This window comes from Guillardia theta (genome assembly GCF_000315625.1).
Source record: "Guillardia theta CCMP2712 unplaced genomic scaffold GUITHscaffold_22, whole genome shotgun sequence".
Lineage (NCBI taxonomy): Eukaryota > Cryptophyceae > Pyrenomonadales > Geminigeraceae > Guillardia > Guillardia theta.
Genome location: NW_005434652.1, coordinates 252,254 through 277,624, shown reverse-complemented (window position 1 = coordinate 277,624; position 25,371 = coordinate 252,254). Strand labels below are relative to the sequence as shown.

At 52.2% G+C, this 25,371-nt stretch overlaps 8 protein-coding genes across 8 annotated transcripts; 5 read left to right on the top strand and 3 right to left on the bottom strand.

Moving 5' to 3' along the window:
• Positions 1 to 3,036: 3,036 nt before the first annotated feature.
• Positions 3,037 to 4,714, top strand: GUITHDRAFT_105880 (hypothetical protein; the record flags this gene model as incomplete). The annotated part of the gene is made up of 6 exons (XM_005835199.1): positions 3,037 to 3,566; positions 3,619 to 3,722; positions 3,816 to 3,919; positions 3,972 to 4,058; positions 4,114 to 4,164; positions 4,211 to 4,714. The coding sequence occupies 6 exons, from the start codon at positions 3,037 to 3,039 to the stop codon at positions 4,712 to 4,714; spliced, it is 1,380 nt and encodes a 459-aa protein (XP_005835256.1).
• A 128-nt stretch (positions 4,715 to 4,842) lies between these two features.
• Positions 4,843 to 5,861, bottom strand: GUITHDRAFT_105879 (hypothetical protein; the record flags this gene model as incomplete). Its single annotated transcript, XM_005835198.1, has 7 exons — positions 4,843 to 4,951; positions 5,003 to 5,053; positions 5,123 to 5,277; positions 5,454 to 5,495; positions 5,553 to 5,655; positions 5,699 to 5,721; positions 5,802 to 5,861. The coding sequence occupies 7 exons, from the start codon at positions 5,859 to 5,861 to the stop codon at positions 4,843 to 4,845; spliced, it is 543 nt and encodes a 180-aa protein (XP_005835255.1).
• A 796-nt stretch (positions 5,862 to 6,657) lies between these two features.
• GUITHDRAFT_105878 (hypothetical protein) lies at positions 6,658 to 8,962 on the top strand (the record flags this gene model as incomplete). The annotated part of the gene is made up of 12 exons (XM_005835197.1): positions 6,658 to 6,712; positions 6,787 to 6,845; positions 6,954 to 7,040; positions 7,088 to 7,228; positions 7,403 to 7,490; positions 7,544 to 7,611; positions 7,697 to 7,802; positions 7,853 to 7,944; positions 7,990 to 8,133; positions 8,261 to 8,497; positions 8,770 to 8,817; positions 8,921 to 8,962. The coding sequence occupies 12 exons, from the start codon at positions 6,658 to 6,660 to the stop codon at positions 8,960 to 8,962; spliced, it is 1,167 nt and encodes a 388-aa protein (XP_005835254.1).
• A 114-nt stretch (positions 8,963 to 9,076) lies between these two features.
• GUITHDRAFT_105877 (hypothetical protein) lies at positions 9,077 to 9,988 on the bottom strand (the record flags this gene model as incomplete). The annotated part of the gene is made up of 4 exons (XM_005835196.1): positions 9,077 to 9,131; positions 9,188 to 9,222; positions 9,270 to 9,310; positions 9,364 to 9,988. The coding sequence occupies 4 exons, from the start codon at positions 9,986 to 9,988 to the stop codon at positions 9,077 to 9,079; spliced, it is 756 nt and encodes a 251-aa protein (XP_005835253.1).
• Positions 9,989 to 11,097: 1,109 nt separating this feature from the next.
• GUITHDRAFT_136789 (hypothetical protein) lies at positions 11,098 to 12,289 on the bottom strand (the record flags this gene model as incomplete). The annotated part of the gene is made up of 7 exons (XM_005835195.1): positions 11,098 to 11,147; positions 11,211 to 11,260; positions 11,315 to 11,410; positions 11,463 to 11,698; positions 11,842 to 12,027; positions 12,071 to 12,129; positions 12,265 to 12,289. The coding sequence occupies 7 exons, from the start codon at positions 12,287 to 12,289 to the stop codon at positions 11,098 to 11,100; spliced, it is 702 nt and encodes a 233-aa protein (XP_005835252.1).
• Positions 12,290 to 14,332: 2,043 nt separating this feature from the next.
• On the top strand, positions 14,333 to 14,815 carry GUITHDRAFT_105875 (hypothetical protein; the record flags this gene model as incomplete). Its single annotated transcript, XM_005835194.1, has 1 exon — positions 14,333 to 14,815. The coding sequence occupies one exon, from the start codon at positions 14,333 to 14,335 to the stop codon at positions 14,813 to 14,815; it is 483 nt and encodes a 160-aa protein (XP_005835251.1).
• A 2,030-nt stretch (positions 14,816 to 16,845) lies between these two features.
• Positions 16,846 to 17,648, top strand: GUITHDRAFT_86074 (hypothetical protein; the record flags this gene model as incomplete). Its single annotated transcript, XM_005835193.1, has 5 exons — positions 16,846 to 16,944; positions 16,995 to 17,041; positions 17,109 to 17,241; positions 17,289 to 17,349; positions 17,546 to 17,648. The coding sequence occupies 5 exons, from the start codon at positions 16,849 to 16,851 to the stop codon at positions 17,563 to 17,565; spliced, it is 357 nt and encodes a 118-aa protein (XP_005835250.1). The 3' UTR covers positions 17,566 to 17,648.
• A 6,163-nt stretch (positions 17,649 to 23,811) lies between these two features.
• On the top strand, positions 23,812 to 24,710 carry GUITHDRAFT_105873 (hypothetical protein; the record flags this gene model as incomplete). Its single annotated transcript, XM_005835192.1, has 6 exons — positions 23,812 to 23,916; positions 23,962 to 24,033; positions 24,237 to 24,319; positions 24,370 to 24,401; positions 24,556 to 24,634; positions 24,683 to 24,710. 6 exons carry the CDS (start codon positions 23,812 to 23,814, stop codon positions 24,708 to 24,710), a joined length of 399 nt encoding a protein of 132 aa, XP_005835249.1.
• Positions 24,711 to 25,371: the final 661 nt, after the last annotated feature.

The window sequence follows — 25,371 nt, the reverse complement described above, 5'->3', positions numbered from 1 at the left end:
GTTCAGCCTTCATCAAGCTCTTCTCGGAGCATCACCAACAGCCTCTTGGTGCTCAGACAAGAAGTAGAGCTGTTGAGCTCGTCAGATATCTTGGAGCAAACATCGTTAGTCAACTTCAAGAGCCAGAGTCTGCCGCTCACCCTTGGACGATTCCCCTTGTTGTCATCAGGCTTGTTATTCGAGTCTCGTCCTCCAGAGCCATTGGAAGCTGAAGACCATGGGTTCCCTTGGAATGAGTCCGGTGTTTGACGGATGTAGTAGCTATCAAGTCCGCTGCAGGAAGTCTCCTCAGTGAAAAGCTCCTGCAGCGAGATGGTGGCATCTTGAATCGCGTGTGCTAGACTTTTGTTCCTGTTGGGCGTGGAACCATCGCTGGAGTTTGACTTGACCCTGCCTCTAATGTCAGCTTCGACGTCATCCCATGAGTTTCAACTGTACCCTCCCGTTCGGCTCGAGGGCGTGAGCTCCTGTCTGATGGAGATGATCGAGTCGGTTGCTACTTCATGGGTATCGTTCCTGGGCCCCACCAGATGCCGTCTTGACCTGATGACAACAAAATGTCTGCCCATGAGCAACCATAGAGAAAGCATCTCCCACTTGTGCGAGACATTCCGTGCTTGAATCTTGTGCTCTTTGAATGCCACGAGGACCACGATGAGCATCCTCACGGTTCTCCTCGACCGACATTTCATGTCGAAACAAAGCTTCATTTTCACAAACAGAACGAATTGCTCCCATCGCACAAGGATCTCTCTCAGTCTGTAGAAATAGCTCTTATACAGCATACTTTGAGTCTTCTGTAAAACTGCAATCCACGACGCCCATCTTGAGAAGAAAATGATCTTTCGTCGCATGTTCCCTCGTCGAAGGTACAAACGGGCGATAACGAAATCTTTTCCTTGCCTCCTACTTTCTTTACACAGAAGTTTCCACCGCCAGAACATTGCACTCTTCCTTTGCTTGGTCTTAGAGACCACCAGCAAGCCAAGGCAATTTTCAAATCTTGCCTCATTGTTAACCTCAACAGTAGAAAAGCCTTCCTCGTTCAAAAATTGACAACTGTCCTCTATCATTTGCATTTCAAATGTGCTCTGCTCATGCGAATTGTATGAGAAAAACCTTTCATCGCTAAGCTCCTTGCTTATACTATTGAGGAAAGTAAAGTCTGTTCGAAGCTCAATGTTTAAGATGGTCGACCGATCAAGAATCACGTATTGTGGAAAGAAGAAAGCGTCCCTGATCAAAAGCTGAGCAATATACTGTACAATGTGATTATCAAGAGCTTGCAGCCAAGAATCTGTGAGATGAGTTGGTGAGAAAACATCTACCTCACAAGAAGCGCAAAACTACCAACTCCCAATCGTTTGTGTTTCCCAAGGCAAAAAGAAAGAATCAAATCTTCAAAATTTGTCGAAAAACTGTTTACTTTCATCTTCAAGCTGCAAGCAAACGTTTTCGTTCAATATCCACATGCGAATCCAAACAAGTCCAAACCTCATATCATCGCTAATTATCAAAGCGCTCTGTCCTTGGTGGAAAACTTGTCCACAGAAAGTATCCATTCTTTGCATTCCATTTAGTTTTGTCACAAACAAATCTGGGGGACAACTTACATCTGATTGGTCAATTCGTCATACTCGATTCGAGCTGTGTTCACATGGTAACCATCTTCTTGGATCGCGCTGACCTCTACAAATATCTCAGAACAGACAGGCTGCCATGAGGGATCAGTGAAATATTATCTAGTCAAGGAATTCATACAAAGTACGATTTACTGTGCACCATTCGTAATCGCACTGTATCATTGAGTGACAGCTTTTCATTGATCCTCTGGACTTGTTCCAGGGCAACACATCCAAGCTGAACACCAGCGTGATAACAAACCGAGTAAACTGAATTTCCAATGAAGACCTTCGAGCAATACAATCATGTATCAGATAAGAGATAAGATCAGATGAGTATTTGGATGATATCTACCTTTGGATCTTCATCAGGACTCCTCTTTGTGTAGTCATTGACCGATATATAGACTACGTTGGTACCAACAAGATCTGCATCCGGACAAGCAGAGACGCTGCAGAAGACCTCACATTGCAGGAGATGGTTCCATTGGTCTTTTCCTGAGGTCTGGACAGATCCTCTGCTATCAGACTTGCGAGAGTTTTCATTTGAGCGCTTCATGGATCGGAGCATGCTCATGAGTCTGATGGTATCATCGCCGCCTTCCATGAGGGGAGAGAAGGGGTGCATGGCTTCAAGTTGTATATGCAAACTTCTTGAGACTTGTTTGACATCTACACTCCAATCATTGTCCAATCCTTCTGATTTGCGCAGAGCTCAACTTGCAGAAAAAGAGAGAGTCAAAACAAGACATGAAATGTTCCGCCCAACTCTAAGAACAGACGTATCTTGTTTGAGCGCTGTCTAGCATTGGACTCCCTTTCTTCAGGACTCTGTTGACAAGCTGGTACAAGAGACTATCCAGGCCTTCCTGCTGCCCTGACTGATCTGAATCACTCCACACACTTTGATCAATTCTATCCTCCTCCGCACCCACCTCAACATCATCCTCTTTCCCTAGCGGCGCGGTCGAACATCTATAATGTTCACCGAGCATCTCATCTTCTACTAAGGAGGGAGAGGACCTCTTTCAAGTTTCCTGCTATCTTGTGCTCCTGCTCTGTCCTACGCTCGCCCGCGCCGCGTTCCGATGGTTCCCCGCGACGGTGATTGACGGTCGAGCGCCGCCATACTGTATTTTCCCGCCTCCTCCAATTAAGTTCCTTCCAGTCAACTTGGTAGGTCCGCTGGGCCGGGTTCCGACCAACCGGGCCGCGACGGGCGCCCGCCGGCCCGGGCCGCCCCGGCCGCCGGTCCCGCCGCGCCGGGCCCGGATTTTCCTAGCCGCCTAAGTAGGAGCCCGGCGGCTGCGGGCCCGGACTTCGGCCGGCCCGGTAGATTGGCAGTGAGTCGTTGACAGCCTCGGACGTTTTTCTTTGACTCGCCTTTCAAGCGAAACCGTCGGTGGCTTCTTCAATGATCAAAGAGGTGAAAGCGCAAGGAGCGCATGGAAGGAAGGCCGTCGCTGAGGTCGGAGGCGAAGGGGGAGGATACGCAGGTCTCCCCTCGACCTCACCTCCCAGTGCTCTAACACAGAACAACAACGTAGCTTCAGGAGCAGCAGCGGAGGTCGAGCATGCGCCTGGAGGCGGGAGGCTGCGAGCGGCCGCAGGAGCTGTGCCAGAGGGGAAGAGGCGAGCATCGCCCAAGAGGGCAGAGAGGAAGGCATCGCCTGCCTTGCAAGGCAGCGAAATGCACGGGAACCATCGACATGATGGGCATGACACCAACATTTACATCCCTCGGATGGAGAGAGGAGAGCAGCGGCAGAAGGGTGCGATGAAGCACGAGGAAGAGCATGACGTGTGGCCTCAGATCGAAGACATTCTCAACAACCCAAACGTGGAAGATTACGAGTTCTTGGCAGCTGATGCTTCGAAGCATGATCCCTACCAGACACCAAGCTACCCTGCGAGCACTGTTGAGAAGATGGAGTTACAGCTGAGGTGTCGTCCTCCTTCGCTCAGGTCGAATCGTCTCTGATGAGATGGGTGGCAGGGCTGCACAGCAACTGCAGAAAGTTGCAGAGAAGGAGAAAGCGGAGGCAGAGGAGAAGATGGAGGCGATGATGAAGGAGCTCAACCTTCTGCGGGCCAACCTAGGTATATCAACCATGTACCTTCCACCTGTTGCTCTTTCACTGCCCATCGTTTCGATTCTACTATGATGTTGCATCGATGACTTGAGATCTTCAGCTGGGCGTGAAGTGCTACATAAAGATTCCTACCTCCTGAACATGGAACTCGAGGAAGAAAAGAAGAAGAATGCAAGGCTCCGCGATGCGATTGAGATCCTCAAGGTATCGGATGCGATACCGTAAGGTTTCCACTTGACTCTCCTCTCTTCTGAAGATCGACAAAGAGACTGCAATCGACATGCTGAGGAAGGAGCGGGAGGAGTTCCAGATCAAGCTGGCAGCCAAAGACTTTGAGATCGTGGTGAGCAATTTGACATTGTTGCACGCAACTCCTTGCCTAACATGATATGTGCTAGGAGCTGAGACGAGCATCAGCGGTGTCCGTCATTCAGATGCAGCCTGCATATGTGATTCGACTTTTTGTCTTGCTATCGGCACTCAAACACGATACAGGTGAACGGTCATAGCAATCCTATCCATCGAGCCACCTCCGGCAACATCGTCCAGCACTCTGCGCCTCATCACCACCACGGTTCCAGGGGGCCGCGAGCAACCGTGGCAGAGAGCAGCTTCCAGGAAAATCGACTTTCCTTCCAGCTCCCCCTACCAAAGCAGGTGCATGCTCCTGCCATTGCTGCCAGATCTTTCCAGGGCAATGGGAAGCCGCAGGCGGAGGAAGGGAAGGAGGAGCAAGCAGCGAGCTTTCTGGAGAAGGGTATGGAACTTCCTGCGGACGAAACTTCTACCAACGACTGTCCGCCCGGCTTCACTCGCCAATTTCTGCATCAAGAGCAGAAGATCCACGGCGATGTTGAGTCGCAGCATCTCAATATCCCTTACATGACCGTCGTCAACCCGCACAGCCTGCCGTCATTGAACAGTTCAGCTGCTGAATTTCCCAACGACGGGGTCCTGAGGCTGCCGGGCAACGTCAGCCTCCATATGTTGCAGTGTTAGTGATAGCGGCTCTCGTCTTCCTGCAGCCGTTACCACCCCCTCCTGCCCCTGTTACCACCCTCTCCCCACCGCGTCTTCGCCGTTTTTGTAAGCGACGACTGCTTTTTACTTGCTCTGGGAATATCCTACTAGCAGCGGTAACCGTGATACTGTGAAAGGGGCGAAGATGGAGCCAAACAGAACCGGGAGACGTAGAAAGTGTTTCCAGCACTTGCATTGACGAACAGTAAACCTGCCCTGTGGCACTCCCCATCATGACCACATCCCTCGTCCCTCTAGCTTGCATACCTGTATTCCGCTGAGTTGCTGAAGGTACGAAACTTGAGCCTCATGGTAAACCTGACATCAGACTCTACACGTCACTTACCATCGTCAAGTTTCATCTAATCAACTTCTTATCTTCCTCACCTGCTCTTACGATCGCTGCTGGAATGCGTGCTGGCTTCAGAGCACGGCACTCCATTCCGCTCCCATTCGTCGTCTGTCACAAGTCCCTTCCTGCACCTCCACAACACCATCGACGCTCTCCTCTTCTCATGTACTGCATCCACGAAAGGACAGACCTGCGGGAGCATGAGCGAACCTTGTGGGCTCGGGCAGCAGACACCTTGAAGTCTTGACCAGACGGAAGCGCGCACCCTTGCAACTCAAGATGGTATGTCGAGTTCGACAGGAGGGGCAAGGAAACCTTTGGTACATTCTCACTTCCAACAAGATCAGGAAACTTCCAGCTCTAGACCTGCATGATGCCTGGGTTGCCCCCAAGCTGCAGTGAGATCACCTGCGGGCGAGATGAGACGGCTCTGAGTTGGGGCAAGCAAGAGTCGTGTACCCTGACCAGGTGACTGTCTGCTGTCTCCTCTACCCCCACAGACACGTTTTCGTTGCGCTTCCAGTCTTTCAGCTCGTGCGATCTGATCCTATTCAGCTCATCCTCGATGCTGTGGAGGCTTCAGCTGGAACGAACGGGAACAGCAAAACAACCTCTGGAGATGGCTGACAAAACGCTGCAAGGTACTGTTGTCGCTATTATCTCTGATGCGACAAGAGCAACCATGAGCAGCTCGAAGCATCGAACTCATCATACCGGAAAGATCTCGAAGACACTCGACGCCCGTCCCTGGGAAGGCTCCAAAGTTGCAACCATGGCGAAACACTAAGAATGCCGAGCAGGAGCAAGAGCGTATTATTGCGATTCATAGAGCAACTCTATCTCCATCCCCTGTGATCGTCGGGGATCCCGGTAGTGTAGCATCTGGCAGTCATCTACCTCCTCCTCCACTTCCTCCCTCCCTCCCCCATCTCCTCTCCTCTCCTCTCCTCTCCTCTCCTCTCCTCTCCTCTCCTCTCCTCTCCTCTCCTCTCCTCTCCTCTCCTCTCCTCTCCTCTCCTCTCCTTCCCTTCTCCCCCCGATCGTCCCGATGCCACCAGGACTCCTAAATCGCCGTAATCGCCTCAGAGCGACACCCCCCTACCCCCTTTGTTCCCCGAGAATGGACCCCTAGAGCCTCCCCGTCCCCTGCCCTCCCTGCGCCGCCTTTTCCCCGAATCTCCGCTCCCTTTTCCAGCAGCTATCGGCCAGCCTTTCGGCCATGCGGCTGAGCCGCCTACTGACTATTCTTCTCTTCACTGCCTCCTCCTCCTCCTCCTCTGGCCCCCCTTGTGCTCTGCTAAATTCCCTGGTCCAACCGGTCGCACGAGATTCTTGGCTGCATCATCCCAAACTAGAATGTTCCGCGCCAACCCCGCATCAAGGAAGGAGATCAGATGTAGATCAGACTGCACTGAACGATGTCGGGATACCTCATACCACCTGCGACTCATCGCGGAGGCAGGGATGCAGGTATGGTCGCGGCCTAGCGTTGCGCCTCTATGGTGGTGCGCATGAGCCAGAGGCGGGGGATGGCGCGGAGAGGCAGCAGACAGAAACATCGAAGAGAGAAATGAGATGTGAAGATGATCCTGCGATCCAGTACATGATTCCCATGAGAACTCAAGGTGAAAATGCTGAAAGTTTGCAGTTAACCTTTCTGATAACTTGTGTTTTCCCCGACGATACTCCCTCTCTACAGCCGCACACGAGGAGCACGTACCAGAGCATGACGAGAATATCTTCATGACGGATCAAGAAGTAAGTCATCGATGAAAGAGTGATCTCCATGCGAATCATCGGCGGGATGCTGATAACATGAAACTCTTGATCATTTTTGTGACGACCGCCTGACTCTTTGTATCACAGATCACTCGTCGGAACAGGGGGAGGAACTTCAACACTCAGAGAGAACTTTGCCCTTTCTTCGAATCTGGATCGGGAGCAAACGAATCAGTACATGTTAACATCGTTGAGCGCATGAGCTGACATGGAATCTTCAGTTCGGGGCGCTAGAGGACGAAGAACTTCAAGAGTGGGATCAGTTGAAAGAGAATCAGATCAAGTTTGGGAAGCCCATTCCAGTCTTTGATGCAGAAGAATATGGGATTGCAGTGAATCAGGATGCAACGAAAGATGGAGAGGTAACTGTATTGTGTGAATCAGAGTTGGATGCATTTGCTTTCTGCTTATTTGTGCTTGTTTGACCTGTTTTCCTTTGTGATAGTCTCCTGTGCCTTTCTTTCTTATCGAATCTTGGTGTTATCATCAAGATCAAGTTCTCTTTCATGACTTCAATGATTTCTTGCGTCTCACAGAACGACAATGAGTATGAAACATGGGCAAACAACACACAAGACATGGATGAGGAGACTCGTTATAGCCGGGTCCTTCCTCCTCCAGCATGTAGCAGTAATCCGCTCTGTTGCCGAGTTATGACTTGTTGTTTTCACCTTCAGCGAGCTTCATTGAAGAAGACTCGCTCACATCCGAGCTCTCCTCAGAAGAAGTGGTCCTGCGAGAATCGGTAAGTTGTTGCAACATTATGCAGAAACCTTGCTTCCAGATTGCTCAGCCATGAAGGCTCCCGCAACTGATGTTGGTTGAAACAGAACATTTCTGGTGAAGATTATGACACGGTGGAACTTCGGGGGCTCCCCGCTGCACTGAACTACATCGTCAACGACTGGCAAGATTGGTTGGAAGGCGACATTGAAGGTTTGACTTGAAGCAAGTTTATTACACTCTTGACATTTTCTTGCTGGCAGAATTTGTTCCGATGAAGAAAGAAGAGTTTCCTCCCGAGTTGATCGAGTGGCTGGAGGAGAATCAGCACCATGTCAACCCGATGCTGCGGACTGTGACGAAAGAATGGCAGCGCGACTGTAGCTGACGGAAAGCGCAGGGACTGATCAAAGAAGGTTTCATAAAACCTTTGCCACGCCCTCCGAGGCCACCGAAAGTTGTACAAGAAGACGCGCAGACGAATCTGAATGAAACGAGCTCAGTCGACGTTTCAATGCCCAGGCCAGGTGGAATTGTGCAATGCGTGCTCTGCTTTTCCATTCAGATAGTCTAATTATTATCATAACGCCTAGTGTACCCAATTCTTGTGTTTGTCATTGTTTTCGTCTTCAACTCACAGATAGATGAGTTGATCTGACTTTGTGTTTCAGGCTCCTTCGCAGATCAAGAGTCCTCCAATCCCCCTTCCGCCTTTCCTGCTGGAGCAATTGGCGATCATCAGGAAGCATGGCACGAGAGAGGAGAAGCTCGCAGAGGAGACTACGTTAGGAGGGGAGGCCGACGAGGATCCCAGGAGACGACAGACCATCACTCAGAGCATGGCGGGTCTCGATTTACGAATGTTAGAAGACCACGGAGGGCTGGGAGGGTCGTCCGAGGGCGAGGAGGTTGGAGACACGAAGCCCCCGACCCAGAGAGCGAGAGGAAACCAGCACCCGTAAGTCAGGAGGATCCTCTCTGATCTCCTCTCTTTACCTTCCTCACCCTCTATGCTGTGCTTCTCCCTGTCCCGATTTGCCTTCCGTTTCTCCCACCTCCGCCCTCCCCTCCCCTCCCCCCTCTCACTCCTTCCTTGGCCACCGCCCTTACTTCCTTGCAAGCATCCCACGCCCTCTCATCCTTCGATACTCCATTGTCTTTGTTGACTGACTACCCGCAGCTGTCCTGGGCTGACATTGCCAAGAGATCAGCAGCTACTCCTCTTGAGGTGAAATTTTTACTCTGAAACTTGTCTACATGTCAATTTGGGCTCCTCTTGTCGTGTTGTGGTTGAAAGGAGCGAAGATCGTTCTTGACTGTTGATGGCACAGGATATCACCAGAGACTTCACGGACAAAACTCAAGACAACTGATCTATCTCGCCTTGCCCATCCCTCCCCTCATTCCAATCTCGTTATTATTTGTACAAGATAACTTGGCGTTGTTTTGTTCCAACTGTTTGGGCTATCCCTTAAACCTGATTCTGTTCACGCGGGAAAGATTCTGTTCACAGCTTCATATGTTCCATACGCAATCAACATGCTACATCACCAAACATGTCAGAACATGCACCAGATTTGAACAAGAAAACTGCCAACCTTCCACTGAGCGGAGTGAACCAACGAAAATTCGCCTGAAGACACAAGATCACGCCCGCTGCTCTCCTACCTGCCATCTTACCTTCATGCCAACGAGCGACTTCATGAACTGCGTCGTGAGACCTGAAGGCAGCTCAGCAGAACTGAAGGAAGGGCAACAATGCTGTTGTTTTCACCAGCAGCAAACACTGGTGAAGTGTATCCGATGCTGTAGGCAAGGAGCAAGACAGCTCCGACTGACGGGTCGGTCTTGTTGTTCGCTATGAAGGTAAGGAGAGAGGCCAGCACGGGAGTTGCGCAGGGCGAGGAGACGAAGGCAACAGATATCCCGAAGATGTATGCTCGTACCACTGCCTGCGCTGGGTTGTCCCGCGATGTCTCATCTATCTTCGGAGCCGAGATCAAGGAAGGGAGAGGCAAGATGTCGAGGAGAGCAAGTCCCATGACGACGAAGAGAGCCGACGAGACTATGGCGAACGTCTCTTGCAGTGGACCCGACGACGTCGCTCCGTACACGCTCCCAAAAAGGGCAGCGCCCAGCCCCAGCATGCACAGGGAGGTGGCGAAACCGAGAGAGAAGGCGGCTGATGGCACGATAGGAGATCGCCGCTCGTCTACTCCGCCGATGTACCCAACGATGAAAGGGAGAGTGGAGAGCGCGCAGGGGGTGAGGGACGTCAGGATTCCAGCGAGGAGCATGACAAAGGTGGAGGTGGGGGAGATGTGTGTGAGCTCGTTTGAAACCACCGACGTCATGGTCTGCTCGATGGAAAAGAGCGTCGAAGAAACATCGAGCTGCATCGTCGGCCCTTGGATCCTGCCCCTCCTGCCCAACCCTGCTCCTTGAGAAAGCGACCAAGAATATCTCCTGCTGGAAGGGAGCTCGAACGTCTTGCTTCCTCTTCCTCCAAGATGCAGAGGGAGGGAGCTCTGAAGGAAGCAAGGAGTCGCTCTCAGATGTGATGGCTGACAACTCTGCCCTCCCCTCGTCCCGCTCCCCATCACCACCGCCATCATCGCGGCCGCTTGCACCACCGCCCTTGTACACATTTGCTCTCCCCTTTAGATGCTACTCAAAGTTTTAAGTTAAAGAGTCAGGACGACTCAAGTCCGGCGGGGGCCGCCCGGCCCGGCCCGCCGGCCCGTTGACCGTCCGACACTTTCATCATACTGACTCCGACTCTCCTGATTGTCCTCGTACTGATTTTTAACTTCACTTTGAGTAAAGCGAACTTCGGAAGACTCCGGGGTGGCAGTCGGCGTCACTTCCGCTCGGGGCCCCGGGCCGTTCGTTGAACGGCGGTCACGGGCCGAACGGTTCACAGCTGGACTCCGACTCTCGGCGACTCACTGTCAGTCACTCCGGGCGCGGCCGGGCCAAGTTGTGACAGTCCGATCGGACAGTCGAGGTGCCAGGCCCGGCTCGGCGGCTGGGCTTGAAGGCTTCCGGGGCCTACCGTACGCGGCCGGCAGCGTGCGGCGGCCGGCGGTACGGTCCCGGACCGGGACCGTACCGCCCAGTGGCCCGGCGTCTCGGAGAACGGCGGACGCCGGGCCACTGGGCCGCCGGGCCGGGCCCGGGCCCGCGGCGCGGCCCGGGCCTGCCACCAGGGCGGCGATCCGCGGCGGACCCGGCGTGGCGGCTGCCGCCGGGGCCGGGCGTGGCGCGGCGGCGTGACCGGGTGACTCGGCGCCGTCACCGGGTGGTAACCGGACCGGCGCTGAGCCCGGCCACACCGTCGGACTGGCAGTGACCGTACGGTTCCGACGGCGACCGAGGCTGCCGGGCGCCGAACTGAGTTGCCAGTCCGGCGCGGCACCGTGTGCCGGGTCGCGTGACTCGCTGCGGCAAGCCTGAAACTGAGAGCGACAGGCTGATCTTTCATTCCTGAGAGCGACAGGCTGATCTTTCATTCCGTCTTCTGCAATTTCGATTCTTGATTGTCGTTTTGCCGTAGATCTGCCAGGGCTGTCAACCAACAGGCGGAACGGAAAACTTGTAATCGAAAGGACAAGAGCTCACGTTTGAAAGCGGCGAAGAGTTTTTTGGCGACGAAGAATGACCATGTCCAGCTGAAGGCAAAGTGAGCGCCGCCGGGCCCTGCGACCGCAGCCAACGGTTTGCACCTGATGATTTGGAGCAAGACTGCACCGACCTTGATTGTCTGCGGGGGTTTGGGCGACGCCACAACAACCCAGAGCAAAGTCGGAGCCCAGAAAACCCTACGAGACGACTCACTTTTCAACGCATCGTAAGGGGGAGGAAGGGATGGACCTGCAGGAGAGAAAGACGAGCGCGAAGGTCACTTCGATGATCCGGCAAGCCCTGGTCTCCCTCAACCCGGCTTCCAGCATGAACCATCGGGCTTGTAGGAACGGGTTGCTCACTTCCGCCCCGAAGAGGCACCCAACCACCTCGGATCCTGAGACGTTTGTCATGAGGGAGAGGAGGCAGCAGAAGATAGATGCGCCGTGATGCCCGATCATGAGCCCTGGCTCAGACAAATCACACTACATCAACGTGAGAGGAGAGATGGTAGCTTCAGTACATGTCTCTCCTCCAGACAAGAGGCACCAAAGGAAGTCAAACAGGAAATACCCAAGTGAAACCTATCCCACGTCACTGGGATCGATTGCAAGTCTCGTCGGCTTACCGACAGCACGAACTTCTGAAATGCGGTATTCACTTCCCCAACAGCAGAGTATGCCCATGGCCCGATGACAAGGTTGGAGAGCGCTGACAAGATGCAAACCAGAACTGCATGCAGTATAGCAAGAAGCCTGCATGCAACCTCTCCATCGGCTTCAGGTCTCTTCTTCACGACCAATCGTAAAATACTCTGCACCATAATGAGTGAATCAGATTTTCCTTGCACCGATTACCGGCCATCTCAGCTTTTCTTTATGCGCCTGTAAGACGAAATACAGCCCCAAGAAAACTCCTGCATTGATGCAGTTTGAGAATCGCTGGCTGGAGGAGGAAGGACGATGATCTTGCGAGGAGGAAGAGGACAAGACGATCAGGAAGGAGCATGGAACATAACAGGGCGACAGGACGCGCTCGTCCGTCAGCTTACCGAGGGACAGGAGCGCCAACTTCATGCCGACATGTCCAGCAGCATTGAAGGGCAGCAACCCCTCTCCGGTTCGTGATCTGAGTGATGGTGCCACCAAATCCGGCCCGGCGCCGAACCTCCGGGCCGGAACCGTTTAAAATGCAGTTCTAAATGAAGTCATATCAAGTCAACTTTTACCTTTACTCAACTCTTTACTAGTAGTGTAAGAAGTGTATCAAGGTATCAAGACCTTCCACGGAACTTGCACGTCACGTTGTAAATCAACGAACTGCCGGAAGTTGATAGCGTATCAAGACCGCTCTCGACGTCACGTTATCGCATATCAAGACTCTCAAGGAACACTAACAAACACTGACTCACTGTGCTATTGGCATGCTTGATGTGTGATCGGATCGTTCGGTGGTGAGCGCTCAAAGCTTCGCTGGTATGACCGCTGTTAAAATACATTGGCATCAACCGCAACGTGGCACCAGGCTGAGGGGAGTGAGTTAGTTGTGCTAGCTTCGCTAGAGAAGTTGTCACAGTGCTAGCTTCCCTAGGGCTCTGACAGTGTTGCCAGGTTATGCAATTGCAATATTCCACGATGTTATGCCCTGCAAGCGGAGCTCGAGTCATCGTGTTGTAGTGCACTTCCCGGTGATGCAATCTGACACTTATCTTTTTTTGTGATACAAGGGTGTGATACAATCAGACCTATCTCATATCGCATACCACGGTGTTCTGCAGGTAGCAGGGAACATAGATGTCATGCCATTTTCAACAACAGCGGAATTTTCTACAACCTGCCACCCAAAACTAGCAAGTGTGGATCCCACGATCATCCAATTTGACACAGGCAAATGATGCTACTGTGACTTCTTATCTCCTGATGCCATGCTGCCATGCAATACACACAGACTGTGATGATCAGACTTGGCAATATACAGATTTAGAATCCTTTTCACAAATGCTTTGAAGGCAGTCTATCACAATCGCTGAAAACTTTGAAAATGGAAGAAGCACGCTGATGTATACTCAGATTGTGGGGGAGGGGGGAGGGAGGGGGGTGGGTGGGTGCAGCAACCTTGTTTCAGATGCTAAAATAAACGAAGAGCTTTTTGCACGTTTTTTATGGACGGAAGCGAGTCAATGGTAAGATCAAAGCAATAGCCCAGCCCAGCCCACGCCCCACATGTTCTTCGGCTTGCCAAGAGACAGATAATATCTAGTCTGGTCCCTTCGAGCTTTTGCAAACAAACCTTTGCTCTAAGATGATGTCTCGAACTCAAATCTGCTGCCGCCAGCAAGAAGCACGGCACTTCTCGTCTACGCATTGAGATAAGGTCATAGTGATCACATAGCCATAGTGAAAGTATCTTTGAGAGGTCCAGGATTCGATGCCCTGCTTTTACGCATCATCTTTCACAGCACTAAGCTCGATGAGACGTGCTCCATCCTCACGGCTCAGGAGATGTGCCTTGTGCGTGGGAGATATGAGTCAGATCAAACTTACTACAGAATCGTGATACATGTGTACGAACACCTTTTTGTTCTGCTGACACTTTTACTACAGAACTGATGACGAGCTTGATACGGACGTGTGTAGTAATTTTAAGGACCATCACCCCCGCATTTCCGTGCAAGCGGTGGATAGGTGGGGGTGGTCTTGATATTCACAAAGTCTAAGTGGACTTGGTAGGTGATAGGGGGTACCGAGGATTACCAAATTCACCCCTTATTTAGACTGACTTGACCAGCAGAAGAGTGGGTGGGGGTACTTGTTTGGAGGGGTGGTTTTCCGCACGCCATTATAATAAAAAACAGACAGGACGCCTCTGCGGCAATCGCGCGTGGGGGAGAGACTGGAAGGGCAAGAGAAGGGGACAAGGTTGCGATCGTCACGACTGAGGGTAAAGGACGTCAAATATCGAGCAGAAAGCAGCGAAGAGCTCTGCCTGCCTGTTGCTGGTCTCTCCGGTCGAAGCTAAACTCAAGGTCCTGAACAAAGAATTGCGACTTTCTGAACAACACAAAGGGGACCGGGAGAGAAGCTTAGAGTGTTTGAAGCTGGAAACCTGAAGCAATCGCCATGTCATCTTGGAAAAGCAAAATCCTAACAGGGAATGTTTTGTCGTTCTTCCAAAACGATCCAAAAGAAACGAATCAGTGGTGCGGCAACAACAACGAGGACAAAGCTGCAACTCAACCTACTGTGGTTGATTCCTCATCGTGGCAGCAGCTCGGGAGGAGAAGAAAAAGCTGCTTGGGAGAGTCTCGTACCACAGAGCAAGACATCCAGGCAAAGGATTTGAGTCTGAAGTCCCAATCATTGAGCAGTCTCAGCCAAGTGGATTTCGAACATTTCTTTGGCGCCCAGCCACTCAGTTTCCGTCAAAATCCTGATGTTGGCTCGTTTGTGTCTTGCCGAGACGGGAGTGGTTTGCCGAAATGTCTTGGTAGGAGACTTTCAGATCACACGAATGCCTCGTTCCAGATCAATGTCCAGGAGATAGTAAAAGCAAGTAGCGGCGATGACCGATTGAAAGAGGTCTTGCAAAAGCTTAAGGATTAAATGATAAACCACTCGAAGAATGTGATTTTCCCCTTCAATTCTTCAGGCTCAGTATGAGCTTCATTACAGAGGAGTCAAAGTGGGTATAATTCGCATAACGCACATTTGTCTTGCCTGCGTTGAGAAGTTGATCAGGACAAGAATCGTTTTGAGGATTACAGTTGTACTTCCAGCAACGGCTCCAATCAGGATCAAAGATGATCCAAGGCATGTCAGCGCTCAAGAACACTATGCATGACGCACCTTTAAAGTCCTTTGCAGTGGCCCAAAGAGTCTGTGATTTGCACTTGATGTGCCGTGCCAGTCAGATAGTGCCGAGTTAACAAAAACTCTCCCGTAAACCAAGACAACTCTTACGAGTTTCAAGGCAGCAATGTAGCGCAGAGATGAAGCAGGGGGCCTTCCTAGCCGTCTTGCTAAGGTCCCCTCATGTCTGGATGCTTGAGTCACATCCTTGCATCACTGATAGTGAACGGTATTGGTTTCAAGTTTTCGTGTGCATTAAACTCGGTCTTGAGCAAAACAGGCTTGCCTGTCTTGTTACAACTAAGGTTGATATGCCATGATTTCTGCGTGACTTTGGCACAGTACAAGTGTAACAAACGGAAGTTGCACAAGTTGCCAGTGCTCCGCCGGACTCCCGTCACGGGCCGGCGCCGGGCCGCCCGGAGTCACCAGCGGGCCGGGACTCAGTCCGGCCGGGACCGCCCCGGCGCCGTACTACCGTCACTAGTACGGTAAAGCCGGTATCCGGGCCCGGTGAGGCCCAGTGGCCTCGCCTTTCAGTAAAGACTCAGTACGAGGACAATCAGGATAGTCGAGGAAAGACTAGGTTACGGTCCGTCACTGCGCCGCGGCCCGGCCGGGTCCGGGCCGGGCAGTGAGAAAACCGGCTGACTGACTCCGTTGTGCCCGGCGGCGGGGCGTCACCGGGTCCGGCCGGCGACACTGGGGCGGCCGGGTGTCGCCGCCGGACGGGCCGTACCGTGCTGACTGGCTGACACAGGGTAGTGGAGAGAGAAGGGGGTGGGGGTGATACCAATGACGACTGGGGAATAACCGGTTCTTTATAGGGAAGAATATCTGATATAGATAGGGTAGGGTAATGTACCCCACCGTCGAAGCCCGAGCAATCTGATGCAAGGGGTATGTGTGGGAGAGATGAGGAGGGGTGGTAGTATCGTCTTGCAAGAGGGGTACAAGGGGTATAGAGGGGAGACGTACCAGGTTGTGAGATATGTGGGGTGGGGGTGGAGGGATATTGGGAGATATTTGTAGGGTGGGGTTATTTCGAATAGGTGACAAGGGTAGGTAATTGATTATCAGACAGAGGGGTGTAAAAAAGGAAATGGAAAAATTTTGGGAGTAGGTGGGGTGAAGATTCACATAAAGGGTGGGTGGGGGTGGAAAGGTGGGGTATAATGCAGATCCCAGCCGGTCATGAAAGCAGAATGACGAGGACGCGAGGGGCGGGGAACAGGGGCAGCAGCCAATGCGGGAGAAGGTGCAGGAGAGGCTGACAGACTAGAAGAGGAGGATGATATGTCTGTTTGAAGATGGTTAGGAACTAGCACAGCAGACCTGAAGGATGAAAGCTACTGAGATGGGTTGTATGTCGTTTGATGGGGGAATGCTCGCCAGAGAAAGAACTCAAGATCTTCAAATTGAGGGGCCAGAACAAGAGAGGAGCAGCATCGAAGAGCGGTTGAAAACCAGCTGCCGATACAGCTGGAATTTGATTTCAATGCTTTCCAGACATCCCAAGGGGATTAGAAAGGATCGTGACGAGTGAAAATCAAGGGGGTTGTATTCGAGATCAGCAAGAGAAGATGCATTGCGACAGTGGCTGCAGAAGGGGCGAAGACGTTTGCTGGGGGGAAGCAAAGGAAGAACCTGGAATGAAACCCATGGACAAGTACCTGAGTTCAGAGTAGATCGCCTTGCAATGTTTTCATAGCCTTCCTCATGACATCCAATATTCTCTCTTCCATCTTGCAAACGTGTGCTAATCATGACTCGTTCTTGCTTCCAGCATGTCGTCTCGCTTCATGGCTTGGTTCAACTCTCCCACTGGGCCAAGGACAACACATTTCTGGGGCCCCGTTGCGAACTGGGGATTTGTGGTTGCAGTAAGAGACTTACTCCTGCTGCCGCTCTCATTCACTTCACCTCTCTCCAGGGAATTGCGGACTTGACAAAGACCCCAGACATCATTTCAGAGAACATGTGAGGATGGTGACTGCTGTGACTGATAATCGTCTTACATTCTTTCTTCGTGTCTCTCTCGCTGCAGGCAAGTGGCGATGTGCATCTACTCTGGGCTGTTCATGAGGTTTGCATGGAAAGTTATCCCCCGCAACTACCTCCTCCTCGCATGCCACGTCTCCAACGAGACCGTCCAGGCTACCCAGCTGAGCAGGAAGATTGTGAGTCGCGGAGCCACTGTGCGCTGCCCTCTTACATCATGTGGCAGATGGACATGCAGGGTCACACCTGGTACGACGAGAAATACTTCAAGTGGATCAGAGAACGAGGTCAGGAAATGTTTGCATTGCTCTTCCTCTCCCCCTCCTCCTCAACTGTAAACCTCAGTGATATCCCTCCTGCGTTTCCATGCCGTCCCTGCTGATATTTGGCGCACGACTCTTGTATCGTGATCTACGTTCCTTGCCCTCCTTCCCTTCTCCTCCTTCCTCACTTCTCTGTGATTGTGTTGATCGGCTGTTGCAGCGAACAAGCCAGCAGCCTGAAGGACAACACGAGGGCAGGAGGGAGCAGGCGCACGAGGATGTGAATATTTGAAATCTCTTTAGCTTTAAATTCTCAAGCTTTCAAGGGCCGAGGACATTTTCTGTCCCCTAGTGATCCCCGAGTCTTTGCTTGTTAACGAGGGAGGAGAGATGTTCCTTGAACTTCTCTGTACAAGTGGAAAGGCCTCAGACCTGCGAGCCCGCAAAGTGCAGCGCCCGCCGTTCGAAGTTCTGGCGGGAACTTGTGAGAGCTTGAAGAGAGGAGGGAGGATAGGACGGAGGAGGGAATGAAGTTGACCCGAGAGCCCTAAGGCAGCGGAAGGGACTTACCGAGGATGTCGAGTTCAAGTCTAGCTGGGGGGAAGCTGGATACTGCCATTTCCTACCTGCACGGTAGCCGTCAGCTCCATCGTACCCCGCAAACTAAATGCGAGTCGCCTTCAGCTCGACGTTCAGTCGGGCCCAGCAAGTTCATGGCCCGGAAGCTGACAAACCCGCTCCTGTCGGGTCCCAGCAGCTGAGCTGGGGGAGAGAGGGAGGAGGGGCTGAGCTGGCGCTGGTAGGCAGGAGAGGGTTCTCTGAGACTGTAAGACCCTGCAGCAGCAGCCTCTTTGTTGTAGTAGTGAGAAGAGCCGAGCTGCTGCCGCGGCTCCGACGTGAAGACTTGCCGGAGAGGAGGAGAGTGCTGAACGTTTCTGTGGTAGGAGGAGTCGGCGAAGGAAGGGGAGACGTCAGCCTGTGTAGCGTGAGGCTCAAGAAGCACAAGGGAGGAACAGGAGACGGATGGGAGAGCGAAGGAGCGTGGGGGGGAGGAAGCAATGAGGAGATACAAGGGAGGGACGAGGGGATTGAGCGGTGCATGGAAGGGGAGGGAGGAGAGGTGCAAGACGTACTGTGTTGAGCAGGCGATGGGAAGAGTCTTGCTGGTTGCCTTGCGGGATTCTGCTGTAAAGGGAGGAATCGAGATGCATGTGATGGTAGGGTGAGAGTTGCCGCTGATGGGGAGGAGGAGGCGACGGAGCGAGCTCGGGGTGAGGCTGATTGTCGTAGGGCGAAATGCTGCGGGGGCAGGTCACAACGACGAGGAGCAAGAAGAAGAGGGGTGGGGGGTGGGAGGGGGGAGGGTCACTTGTGGATCAGAACGAAGACGAGGAAGAGGAGGAGCAATATGGGGGGAGGGGGGTGGGGGGGAGGGGTCGAGGAGTATCGAACGATGACGTACCGATCCCACATTTGCCGCCAGATTCCTGTTCCTCCGTTGGATGTCGAGATGGCCCTGGTAAAATTAGTCAAGAGTCTGCTCCTGCTCCTGCTCCTGCTCCTGCTCCTGCTCCTGCTCCTGCTCCTTCCCACCTTGTTATGTCCTCAGGGGTAAGGCGGAGGAGCCACTGATGAAAGGAGCCATTCGGATGTTGTCGTTTGAAGGCTGCCAAGGCATGAGGAGGATCGAGGCAGGATGAAAGTGGGAGGCGACGGTGAGGTGAAGAGATGTGAGGGAGAGGACAGAGAAATGAGGAGGAAGGCAAAAGTGCAAAATACCAGCCATCTTGGCAGGGATGCTGTCCTGAAAGGAAGAGTCGTTGGGACTGGCTTGCCTTGCGAGCTGGAAACTCAAGTTGAGGAGCAGAACAAACAAAATTTGAGAAGCAAACCGGAGGCACGGACAACTTCGGGGTGTAAGGCGTAAAGGAAGAAGACGGGGAATTCTGAAGACAGTCCATAAGATGAGAGAAGGGAGTGGGGGAAGGGGCAGAGGAACGAAGGGAGCAGGAAAAGGAGAGGAGCGGATGTGGCAAGAGGAGGAGAGGGCAAGGAACCATGGAGTAATCCGAGGCACGACGAGGAGTGGAGAACGTCTCAATCTCGCTCTGCATCCTGCGAAGGTCCTGCACGAGAGACCCATCATCAGCTCGGGTCTCCTCCCCCTCCTCTTTTCTTCACTGCTGTACCTGTAACTGCCTCTGAAGGTCCGACGGGGCGCTCAGCTCGCTGCTTGACTGCTGGGAAAGGATGGAATGGGGATGGAGAAGCGGGTTGGAGTATCCTGTCCTCGTCCTCAAGCTGTTGTCAGCCTCTGAACCTCCCCTGTCTTCCCCGCTGTGCGGTCGGCGGTACGCGTCACCTGCCATGCTGGCTTCGCGCTCATGTGCACGAGGTAGGCGGAAAACGGTGGGGGAGAATGTCTCGCTCGCGTTGAGTTCTGAGCGAAACATGGTGTCCAGGGCAGGAGGGGGGGGAGAGGGTCGGTGAGGGGAAGGATGCTGGGCCAAGGAGATGGGAGGAGATACCGGAGGTTCAGGATGACGAGGAGAGGATGGCGCATAGAACGCGGAAGGTGGAGCTTGCGCAGGAGGAGGAGGAGGCTGGTTGATCGCCACAGCTGCTCCTGATCTCATTCTGAGTTGATCGCTAGTAGGAAAGGTGGGGGGGATCGGAGTTCCTGACTTGCTGGTCCGCTCGTCCTGCTGACCTCCATTTGCAACCGGCCTCGGCTCGTCTCCTGCCTGAGACTGCGAGAAGCTCGAGTCATCGCTGCGATCCATCGACGCCAGGAACATGGCCCTCTTCCTAGCCGCGCGCTCTGGGAGGCAGTTTTAAGAATCGAATAGAGAGGAGACGGGGAGAAGCGTCAGAAGAGGATGGCAGAAAGGGAGCAGACGGGGCAAGGGACAATGAAGAGGAAGCTGAAGAGGGAGAGGGAGAGGGAGAGGGAGGGAGAGAGGGAGAGGGAACAGGAGAGGTTGGTGGTGGTGGCGGTGACGACGTAAGACAATGTTGGATAGAGGAAAAAGAGGTAGCTGACCTTTCTTCTGCTCTTCCTCGCGCTTCTTCTCCATGAACGTGTTGATTGCTTGATCCATCCCCGCGAAATCTTTGTCCTCCTGATACTCCTGGGTAAACGACGAGGAGAAAGAAAAGGGGACAGAAGAAAGAGGAGGGGGACAAGGAAGGAGCAGCGTGGAGAGTCAAATACCTCAGCTGAGATGCTGTAACGTACGAGGAGACAAATTCCGCACAACGTAAGCTTTCTCAAACCTCGCTCGCTCATATCAATCTAACCTTCTGGCAGGCGTCGGGATCGGAGGTTTGGTGGATTTCCAATCGACTGACTCTCGCTCAGGAGAAGTTTGACGGGCAGGTTGACGGAGGAACTTGTCCTGCCGCCCATCATCACGGGATGCCAAGGCAGTATTTTCCATCTCTCATCCTCCGTGCACCAATGCCCCCCGCCCCCCTCCCCCCTTACTTAAGGTCAGGAGGAAGAAGAGGAGAGGTAGATATAGAGCACGGAGATAGAAGAGCCCCCCCCCCTCTACCTTCTCGCTCCCGTCCCCCTCCCATCCACCTCCTGCCCTTTCCCTCCCTCCCTCCCTCCCTCCCTTTTCCGCCTCCTGCCCTATCTCTCACTCTCCTCTTCTCTCGTGCTGCTTCCCACCTGACTTGCGTCTGAAGCAAGAGAAGCAAAACTAGTTGCCGGTTTCACAGCACGCCCATCCTCTGTGCAGAAGTCGGCGGAGATGGTAACGTGCTTATCGTTTCCTCCCGACCAACTGTCTTTCTCCTCCTGCTCAATCACGAATCTCAACAAGACACAAGGGACACCCTCAAGGCTGACCGCCATGCTGCCTCCGTTCCGCGGGGATCTTCTCAAGTTCGGGTTTGTAGAGCTGTAACTGTTTTGACCCGTACCTTCGTTTCTTGTCAGATCCCATAGGATGGAAATGGAGAAAGAATCGTGCTGATGTGCAGAACGGGGAATGAAATGAAAGGAAGAGAAGGAAGGGGATGAAGAGAAGGAGGAGGAGGAGGAGGAGGAGGAGGATGAATATGCTAGGGGGGAGGAGAAAGAGAAGGAACGGCAGGGTCGGGGAGGGGAGTAACAACCATTCACTGCGGCAGATTCGCCGTTACTTTTCTTCCCGTTGACCGAGTTAGGCTGTGAATGACTTCTTTGAGAGCCATTGTCCTGCACAAAGGGGGAGGATAGCGAGAAGAGAAATAGATAAGTTTAGAAGACTGGGATGTAAAGGAAGCTGCAAAGGCACTACATCTCCAACAGGTGAAGCATGATTCATGAAATGGCCCATCTCAGCCATTCGCTGTCGGATACCTGATGGATGAGAAACTCAGAATGAATTTTTCCCTCAGGATAATGACGGCAAAAGAAATAAAACACCTGCCAATCCGCCGGGTATGTCCAACGGAGTATCAGACACGCTCTGAGCTGCCTGTTGATGATCCTTGCTCTTTTTCTTGCTCGTTGGCTTCAGCCAAGATATACAACTAGATCAAGGCAAAGGTCAGTCACTCTCAGCCTACAACAACCCAGCAAACCTCATGACGTTGAGCGTTAAAAAATGACGAAGTTCGGTTGAAGACTATGATTCGCTCACATCAGTTGACACTGTCATGTCTTGAAGCTTCCTGCAAACAGTTGATCAATACCATGCAGCAGGCTTGTCCCTGTTAAAGACTGGTTCAACAAAGCGCATTTTTCCCTGCCATGGTCGTTCTTGCCCTCTCCTTCCCTTGACAACCCACCTCCATCCTCTCTTCCGTTCCTCATTTGACCGCTCTAAATTTCATCATGCACACCATCAAATCATAACGTGACTGCCTCATTCGGTTACAGCCGTCCCGATGGCGCCAAGGATCCAGTGAAGCGGCGTCATCAACACGACCCTACAATGTCCTGCAGGTTAAGCATATCTGACTATGCTGATACGGAACTCCTGCATCATCCTTTACTAGCCTGTCTCTTCAAGTCTGTTGGAGTTTGAGAGAATTCTACACCATTTCTCCTGTTCACCAATCTTGTTGTAAATGTCTCCACACAACCTGCCCTCCATCCCTGAACGGCATCTATTTCGAATTAATGTGCAAAACAGATCTCGAAAAGGCACGAGATTGGCGTCTTAGTGTCTCCTCAACATGTCATAAACTTCCTTGCTACCGTGCGTTGTGTCGTTGCAGATGATTAGTCTTTCACTACCACAGGCCGTTCCTCGTCGAAAGACGCAGAGAGTGCTAATCATCCAGGCCACCATATAGCCTACATCATAGACATCCACGGCAGATTTCTGGTCTCTTCCCTCCCTGTATCACAACCTCTGTCTTCCTGCCCTCTCTCCCCTTCTCCTCATACGACTTTCTGTTCTCCTCTTTCTACGCCCTTCATCACTGACAACCCTTCCTCCCCCTCACTCCGTCTCTATCTATACCTCCTTCCTCACTGTCAATATTCCTCTACTCTGCCATGATCTGCCCTTGTCTCTCCTCCCTCTCCAACTCTCCCGCTCTTGTTCCTGCACCATTACGAACGTTCACCAATATCATGGATCCATGATCTATCCACCCCCTCGTTTTACGGAGATAGGCTAGGTACGGGGGTAGTAAAAGGGCGGGTCACCACCATTCTGATTGCTCCACGAAGGGGTACTGTAGAGCTGAATTTGCTACAAAATGCTGGGGTAGTAAATACCACCGGTCATGGTATTTTGGGACTGCACATTTGTTGGTTGGGTCATTGTAACGGTCGGAGAAGGGGGTCCTTGGGTGGAATGATGACCCGTGAAATGTTCGTCGAGTACCCGGTGGTCCCATTCAACTGAAGGGTGGTCAAGAAGAGGGGGTAGGTCGTGGAGGCGCAAAGGTTGCCAAGGAGGTGGGGTCATGTCGAAATGCACATAGCGGTGGGGGACATAAATTTTATACCGGTAGGGTGGTATTGCTGCTTCAATTGAAGTAGTCCAGAGGGGTGATTTGAAGGGGTACAGAACTCATATAAGAATAGATAAGGACAGGTGGGTAGGGGCCAGTTGCTCTAGAGCTAGGTGGGTGTGTTATGACTGATTTAGAAGGGGTGGGGTAGTGTGTAGTACCTTTTGTTTCTATGGAAAATTATTAGTCATCAAAGAGAAAAAGACCATGTATAGAACAACCCCCTTAAAATAAGCAGAACAGCTTAAAAATAAGGGCAAAGGAGGAACTTCCGAACGTGGACCCTGCTATCAACGGTTCAACGGCAGGTCAAGGTGACCGTGGGCAAGCGAGCGAATGCGAGAGTGTTGGTGGAGGAGGACGAGGATGTGAGGTAGACTCTGAGTGGTCGACAAACTTCTGAGACAAGCCCATACCGTCCGACTGAGCCTGCAAGGGTAGATCATCAGTTGATAGGCTTGTTGAAGGAACAGACGAGGATGCCGCATCGTTCCTTACTGCGCCGCCTGACTTGGCATGCTGCAGATGGACAAGAACAACGTGGTGGCACAGAATGCTGTGTTTGTGGAGTCTTTGCAGAAGGAGAGGAAGGCGTTTCGTCTGAGAGAAGAGTTCATGCTGGTCCCTAAAGTATGCTGCGCCCTGTGCTGATTTCGCATTGATGATGGTTCGCAGAGCATGAATACTATAGCCCCGAAACCCTGTCACGTCCGAGGAGGAGAAATGCCGGCAGAGATAGCGAAGAAGGTCAGACAAGTGTGCTGTTGTTGTTAAACGAGGACGATGAGGAGATGCATGACGATGACGATGATGGAGATGATGATGGAGATGATGATGATGATGATTATGACGAAGAGAGGTGTGTTGTTTTTGAAAAGGAAGTAAGATGAGATGTTGCTGGACAGCTGGGGTTGGAGATCAAACATTTCGATCCATTGGTTGTCACTCAGCTGAACTCCACACTTGAAGAGCAACACAAGACACCGAAACAGAAGTATGACGAGCCCATGACAACTCAGCAGGAGATAGGATGGTGGGTGAAGTTACTTCGTTGCAGACATGTTGATAGCGCCGTTGTTGCAGGTTGACGCAAGAGTATGCCCATCAGTTCAAAGGTGAGTGAGAGAACGCGAGAGTGCAGAGAGTTTGTTGCTGTAGGTAGAGGAGTTGCTGTTGTTGATGTGGAAGTTGTAGCTGCTGATGTTGCTGATATTGATATGTTATGAGTTACATGGACAGTTGAACGTTATTCTGATGTTATCCTGGCAGATAGAAAGCAATATGGTTTGAAGAGCAACCCGATCACGAAATATGCAGAGAAGTACGTCGTTGATATGGGGAGAAATCCGTGAGACTTGAAGTTTGATCTGACGCCTGTCTTGACGTTTTCATGCAGATTTCAGAGAAAACCTCCGATTGCGTGAAGTCAGAATCATCAAGAATTCCAAGACTTGTTGTGTTGCATGTTGTTGCAGCGCTCAACAAAAGCGTCAAGGCAGCTGCTGCCTTCCTCTGTCTTATTGCTTCATTGAGAACACACTGAAATTCATGAGTGACAGCGAACATTTCTTGTGTTCCTCCCTCCTCTCCTCTACCCCTCCTTGCCGACCGAATCCTCTTCTATAGTACATGATGTCTCTACTTCTCTGTCTTCTGATAATAAATACCTTCTCCTCCTCCTTATCATCATCATCATCATCATCATCTCGTTTCTTCTTCACTTGTTGCTTGGCAAAGCTGAGAAATTTGACTTCGTTCTTGTAGCGAAACTTCCTGCTCGAGACAGAGGAGGATGATCGGATGCGGAAGAGGAGGTCATCCTGCATTGATGATCACGACGATGCAGAAGTGAACGAGAAGACAAGCAAGTTTGAGAGGAAAAGGTGCAGGAAGAGGAGGAGCAGGAGCAGGAGCAGGAGCAGGAGGGGGGAGGGGGGAGGGAGGGAGAGAGGAGGTGTTTATCTAATAACTTACTTGAAGGTCGACGGAGCTCGTCTGAAACTTGGTTTTCTCTGGCGGCAGCTGCCTTGACGCTTCTGTTGAGCGCTGCAACAACATGCAACACGACAAGTCATGGACGGGCTA